The sequence below is a fragment of the Oryzias melastigma genome, linkage group LG21 (genome assembly GCF_002922805.2).
Source record: "Oryzias melastigma strain HK-1 linkage group LG21, ASM292280v2, whole genome shotgun sequence".
NCBI lineage: Eukaryota > Metazoa > Chordata > Actinopteri > Beloniformes > Adrianichthyidae > Oryzias > Oryzias melastigma.
This window is the reverse complement of record NC_050532.1, coordinates 10,935,993-10,943,072: the sequence shown is the minus strand read 5'-3', so window position 1 is coordinate 10,943,072 and position 7,080 is coordinate 10,935,993. Positions and strand designations below refer to the sequence as shown.

General features: G+C 34.1%; 1 protein-coding gene across 2 annotated transcripts in view; it reads left to right on the top strand.

The window, feature by feature from the left end:
* The window catches only part of LOC112154777 (signal transducer and activator of transcription 1-alpha/beta), an 11,455-nt gene extending 4,930 nt beyond the window's left edge, over positions 1-6,525 (top strand). For both annotated transcript variants that reach the window (XM_024285937.2, XM_036217543.1), the window contains 14 exons: positions 14-73; positions 185-214; positions 295-385; positions 505-546; positions 1,266-1,349; positions 1,577-1,678; positions 1,783-1,918; positions 2,518-2,555; positions 2,763-2,839; positions 2,945-3,084; positions 4,382-4,558; positions 4,688-4,754; positions 4,821-4,866; positions 5,084-6,525. In XM_024285937.2, the coding sequence (XP_024141705.1) occupies positions 14-73; positions 185-214; positions 295-385; positions 505-546; positions 1,266-1,349; positions 1,577-1,678; positions 1,783-1,918; positions 2,518-2,555; positions 2,763-2,839; positions 2,945-3,084; positions 4,382-4,558; positions 4,688-4,754; positions 4,821-4,866; positions 5,084-5,206 (1,213 nt within the window). In that variant the 3' untranslated portion in view covers positions 5,207-6,525. The remainder of the gene's footprint in view (positions 1-13; positions 74-184; positions 215-294; positions 386-504; positions 547-1,265; positions 1,350-1,576; positions 1,679-1,782; positions 1,919-2,517; positions 2,556-2,762; positions 2,840-2,944; positions 3,085-4,381; positions 4,559-4,687; positions 4,755-4,820; positions 4,867-5,083) is intronic.
* The last annotated feature ends 555 nt before the right edge of the window (positions 6,526-7,080 follow it).

The following is a 7,080-nucleotide window of genomic DNA, read 5'->3' as shown; positions in this document are numbered from 1 at the left end:
TTTCTCATTTTAGATTCTTGGCAAATCTACCTGACTTTAAATTTCTGCTTAAAGTCAAACCAGGATTTTACAGGTAAATCAAAGAATATTTGTTTCAAGGTTTCAACAAACTTTTAATTTCAGAGATTGAAATTAAAACATATAAATTAAAATAACTTTTATTCCTTTATTTTATCACAATAAGGGATGTTGAGGAACCCAACAAAACAAATGGGTACGCAAACTAAGAATCCATTTTTTAACTCAAGGATCTCTGTTAGAGTTTCATCAGTAAATACAGTCTTCTCTGTGCAGGTCTCGCCTTTTTGAGTTCACCAGGGATGACAGTAAAGTCCTAGATGTGGACACGCCAAGTGGAGGATTAATGGCAGAGTTTGCTCATATGGTAGGATGCTCCGCAAACAAAAGCTTCTTTACAATACCATCAAGATCTAAAAACTTTTTTGTGCTTCCGTGTTGTCACATGACCGTCTGCAGCTTTTAACTGTTAATTTTCTTCTAAAGTCTCTCAAGGAAAAAAAAACAAAGTCTAAGGGTGCAAATGAGGTAAGAGAACACGTTTATTCATGATGCATTATTTTTAACTCCTTAACGTCTGAATTTATTTCCAGCTATGAAAAATAAACATTTCAATTATGTTTTTGTTTTAAGCAGATCTTACATTTAAGTAATTTTTGGAGCCAAGGCGGTTTGTCTCATATTTGCAACAACAGGGATTAAAGGTTATACTTTACTGTTCTCATTAAATCACCTCAACCGCTGGACACGAACCGGAACCAGTCCAGTACCGGGACACAGAGCACACCGGTGCCCTAAACCTAACCTAGTACCAGTTTGCGTCTGGTACCGCCTCCGGTACTGCAGCTGGTGCCGGGTTAGGGTATGGGTGCTGGATGCGTCTCAAGGACCAATCCGGGTCCGGTACCGCATCTAGTACCGCGTCCCTAGGGTTGGACCCTTGATTTTTTGAACAGCCAGCACGTCAAAAAAAACAGACGACTTTGGGATGAGAATGTGTTGTAGAATCACTAAAAGTAGACAGGAAAACCAGGATTTAAATAAAAATTTTATCTAAAAGCCTGTTAAAAGAGCTTATCATAACCCCAAAACTAAAGAGAAAATGTTTAAAAGGTTAAGCAATATTAACTAAAAGATAACACAGGCCAAAATGTGTTTTTTTCCTTAAAAAAAACGTCAATTACAAATCCCGACTTTATTTATTGAAAAAAGGTTTTTATCTACTGTATGTGTTCCTCCTTCATCAGAGTTATCAGGGAGTCACAGAAGACCTCCACATCATTCGCTTTGAGACGGTGTTGCATCACAATGGACAGACCTATAACATTAGCGTGAGTAAAATGACAGCTGTTGAATTTTCAACTCTGTGGTGCCACCTTAAAAAGTAAATCCAAGGAAAATTCTATTTTTTTGTGTTTAAAACTTGTTCTTGTGGTATTTTTTTCATGCTGGATGACATATATCAAGAAAATTAAGCTTAAAATTGCATTTTAAGCTTCTGAGTAGATCGAACGATGAGACGAGTTTTATGGACCAGTCCTCTTGAATGTGGTTGCAGGCCAGGTCCCTGCCTGTGGTCGTCATCACCAGCAGCAGTCAGGTCTCCAGTGCCTGGGCTTCCATCATGTGGTGGAACATGCATTGCACCAGCAGATCAATGGTAAATTCACAGTTTGTTTTAAAAAGCACAGTTATGATCATCGGTTAAAAGGATTGCAATCATCCTGTTTTTTTATTTTTTTATTGTGCTGTTTTGTCCTGTAGAACCTGTCACTGTTTCTGGAGCCGCCCCCCCTGCCCTGGCAGCATCTCTCACAGCTCCTCAGCTGGCAGTTTCTGTCAGCTGCCCAACGAGGACTTGACGAGGACCAGCTCTCCATGCTGAAAGAAAAACTAGTGGGTCAGTATTTGAATCTGGAGTTTGGCTGAAAGTACATCCAAGCAGAGAAAGAACATTTAAGAAGATAAAATAGTTAAAAATGTGAAAGTAGATAAAGGGATTCAAACTAATAAAACAAAGATCACGGAAAATAGAAGTGGACAAATAAAGAAATACACTGAAATACTAAAGAAGTTAAAAAATGTGAGGGATCAGGTTTGGTAAAACAAGCAAAGGAAAATAAATGTGTATGACAATCCTACTTTTACCAGCTTGTGTCTCAATAGGTTGAAAATGATGTTTATGTCTTTTGAACGTGTCTAAGCTCATTTTTTACTACGTACAAAACATGCAGCTATTGAGCCTGCTTTCCACGTTAAATCAGGTCAAACTCTGACCAATTAGGGACTTATGGCAACATTTCAAAAATTGATCACTTGCAATTTGTACAATCTGGACAAAATTAAGTCTTTCAAATATCAAAATAGAGCTGTGAGAGTAAAAACTTGGATTTGCTAAATGCAATATTAGCCAAGATAATATTTTCTATCTGATCAGCTCAACACCATAAGCTCAATATGATAACAACAATATGATGTAACAGTTGTGTTTTGTTGCAGATGATCACGATGATGTCCACTGGAACAAGTTCTCCAAGGTGAGTGTGAGAAAGTCAGAAAAATAGAATGTACAGAAGCTTAGAATAGAAAAGAAAATAACTATTGATCCCACAAAGGCGAAATTACCTTGTTATCAAAGCTCTATTAACTTTAAGCTCTAATAACTTACTCTTAGTATGTAAAGCTGATGTAGGATCACATATTTCTATGTCAACATAACATTCTAACTTTTGCTGGTGTGTCAGGATGAAAGTGCCTGGATCTGGATTGATGCAATTCTAACTTTGATCAAAAAACACCTGGCTGATCTTTGGCGGGATGGGTAAGACTTCACACTGCATAAGGCCTACACTCTCGTTAGCATGTAGCGATAGGCTAATTATGAAACATTTTATAAAACTTTTTTTCTGCTAAACGTGGATTTCAGGCACATCATGGGATTTGTAAGCAGGCAAAAAACCAAGCTTCTGCTGCAGAGTAAACCCAACGGAACGTTCCTGATTCGTTTCAGCGAGAGTGTGAAGGATGGAGCCATCACTTTCAGCTGGGTGGATAGCTCCACTGGAGGTACTTCTATTACCTTTTCCGAATATGGATGCAGATATATGGAAAGTCAAACCTTACAAAACAATCACGTGTCTTGTGGTAATTTGTCCGTTTTAGCTATATTTCAGCAGTTTGGCAAAATGCTGCATTTGTTCGTGTACATTTTTTTGATTATGCCTTTTTTAGGAAAAATTAAAAAAAACTGTCGTTTTCTAGGACAAAGTTTCCATGACATGTTTTTTTCGAGGAAATTTATGTCGCCTGCTCCTGATTCACCATAATTTGAACAAAAAAAACAACTCAAAAACACATTTTTTGCACTTAAATGTCTGTATATTTATGTGCTCCATCATGAGAAAAATGCTACAACAACATGTTAAAAACTCCAAAAACACAATTTTCATTATAGTGAAACTTTAAGCCCATATTGCCCTCAGTCATGTCATGTTTTTTGCCATTACTTGGAATCCTGGTTGCTGATTTGATTTTTCCAAACTGAAAATTGTACAAGGTTCCCACAGGGTCTTTAAAAGTCTTAAAAGCTTTAAATTAGAAAATTTGGAAATAAGGACTTAAAAGCATTTAAAAACTCTTAAATTGAGATATCTTGGGCTTAAAGGTTGATTTTTCTTTAACCACAATTATGAAAATAAAGTTTCACTGCACCGAAATGTAAGTATTAAAGTAATGAGGGTTTCTGTAGTCTTGTAATTGTAATTTAATTACTGAAATTTAAACTTTAATGCATAACGTTACTTCTTTACTGACAAGAAATTGTTCTGAAATTCAAGGATTTTGTTTATTCTTCGTCTTTAGCGCTGGGAATTAGGTAAAATTGTCTTTATTTTTCATATGCAAGGTCTTAAAAGTCTTAAATTTAACTTGAAAAAATGTGTAGGGACTCTGCTGTAACTGTTTTATCTTATTGATAAGATCTCAACTACTTAAAGTACTTCAAACATTTAATTTATTGGGTTTTTAAACTTGTGAAACATTTCATTGCATGTTTTATCATGTTTTATGTAGTAATGACATGTATTGTTGAACACTTCTTTTTAAGATAAGCACACTATACGGTAAATAAACCAGCTTTTTGTGTTTGCTTTATTTTTTAAGTCTCTTTTAAAACATATTATTTATTAATTATAATAAAAACATAATTTTCTAACTGCTATTTTTTTCTCAAGAGCAGATTAAAATAAAAACACACACGAGTGTAATGAGAAACTGTCAGCTTGAGCATTAATTTATTTATTTTTGGCACTATCGGCGGTGATGTTGCATACATTTTTATGCTGACTTTTGCCTGTTCCTGCAGAATCTCATGTGTATGCAGTAGAGCCCTACACCAAGAGGGAGCTCTCGCTCTTGTCTCTGCCTCATGTCATTACCCGTTACAGTCTGACAGCACACGGAAAGACAATTAACCCTCTAATCTACCTTTACCCCGACATCCCCAAAGACTCGGTGTTTGAAAAGTACTGCAAAGAATACGGTATTGTGCCTTCCTTAGTCTTTTCCTCTTACTGACTCGTTAAAACATGCAAATATTGTCACTAACTGTATTTTTGAGATACGGAAGTTTTCATGAGAGCCTTCATTTGAGCCTTCTCTGTCTCTGTAGAACCAGTGGATAAAGATAAGATGAAGATAAAAGGCTATATCAAGACAATTCTCGCCGTTTCTTCATAGTAAGTCACTGAGATGTGAGCACACTGTAAGAAGCCAAACATTTTACGTTTTTTTTCTTTTCATAGCAATCCATCCCCACCAAATGAGATGCCCGACATGCATTTTGAACTTGTGAGTTTTAGTCCTTTTGTTGACACATGCATCAGTCTGCTTTTAGATTGTAGCTTTTTTAAGGAATATTTTTTGTCTCTTCTTTAATAAATGTGGTAATTAAAAAAAAAATACTAAATGTTTTTATTTATATCTATTTGTTATATAAATTTTAATTTTAACATGCATATGATTTAATCATTTGAATCCAATTTTAACACATTTTTATGCTTTTCAGAGTGAAATCATAGATTTCCTTGACATGTTTGAATCAGACGGCGGCTTCTCTCCATGTCAAGCACCTCCCTGCCTTGATGCAATTATGTCTCAGGACGATACTGATGACTCAAGCATGCAATAAGCTTCCTTTTACTGAGCTAGAATGGACTACAGAATCAAAAAGATAACACTGGGTATCTTCATCTGCCAAATACAAATCTGTGTGTGATTTGTGATCACCTTGTTGGAAAAAAATGCACTATTACAGTTTCCAGGAAGAGAAATATAACAAAAACTTCTTATTATTTTATTTTTTTTATTATTATTATTGTACCAAAACAAAAAAAAATCCTCTGAGTTTTGCTCTGCTCAATTGAAAACAAAAATCATAGAAGTGATAAAGATTTCAATGTAATTTAATGGTTGAAAATGTTCTATTCTAACAATTTTACATTGACCAAAGCACTGTATAGTTAAATAAAATGTAAAATATAAATTATAATAAAAACTGAATAAAAAAAATCCACATAATATTGCAAAAAAACAAAACAAAACATGAAACAGTCTGAAGGTTGCTGGGTCAAAGATCTTGAGTTTCTTCTTGGAGCTCTGATTAATTTGATTGAGCAAAACTGTTCAAAGCTTTGAAAACAATTACAAACACCTGTAAAAACTGGATTCAACTGGATCCTAAAATTAAAAGTGAGTGAAGTATAAGAGTGATATGATCATTCAGAACTAAATTCACAATGAACCAGTGGAGTTTATATTTAAGTCTAGAGTTTTTTTTTGTTTTTTTGTCTTTTTTTGTGGAAGCCAGTTTAAAACTGATCAAAAACACACTGGTACTGTCTCTTGTTTTGGTCATGAAAACATTTTAGGTCTTAATGTGATTTTGTTTACTGTGTAGTATCCACATATTTAATCCACATATTTTAGATTACAAAAAATGCTAAAATATATGATGTATTATATTAAAATAAGTGCGCCGGAGTGTTTACACTGTCAAACAGGTTGTAAAAGTAATTATTCTTAATGTTTGATACTGTTGGTAAACCCTGGACTACTTTAAAGTACATCGAACAATTCTTCACGATTGGTTAAACAGCAATCGGCTTACAGTTAATTTTAGATTTTTTTTCTTAATACAGTTGTTTTAGAGCCTAACATGATCAGACTCCACTTTATATCTTTGAAATTTGGTAATACCAAGTCAGATTTTCTTGGTGGTCACCTAGACATTTTTAAACTAGAGGGGATTGAGGGTTCTAGACGATGGCTCCCAAAAAAATCAGCTGCCTTTTGTTTTGTTTTTTTGGTTATTACTTAAAGCTAAAGATTAACTGTAACTAGACATGTTATTTTCCGTTTGATATCAGCAACACTGAAAAAAGAACATTGTGTTATGAAATATCGTAATGTGCTGTAATTCTCAAACTCTTGTATTTTTTGCATTAAAAGAAAATTTTACACTTTTCTTCAGCATGCTTTATTTCTTTATTTCTGTAAAGAAATTTGACATCCCTGAATGACAATATGACTAACACTAACTCTGAAAACAATCATTGAGTGAATGGCTCTTATTTGTATATTAGTTTTCTAAACATGGTACATTTTTGATCTACTTTGTGGGTTTATTGTCTCAAAATGCTTTTATTTGCATTAGAATGGATGGGTTAGATAGATGTTTAGGCCCTGAGGGGGACACTTGTCTAAAGTCTACAGGAACAACCATAACACATGACAAATTAACATCCAGAATAAATTCCAGAATTTACTGTTTTTAATGATTTAAAAAAAAAATCTGGAATGGATTCATGTTTCATGACATGGACTGATACCCAACACTTATATTTGATGATGGAGAAGATAGAGGATTAATGACCAACTGACTTATTCAACCACTTAGATATCTATAACTTAAATTCCTTCAACCTAAAAAATAAATGTTCCAATCTAATCTAATCTTCTTCAGAAAATCCTTTTAAGAAATAATTTATTGAAACTACATTTTCA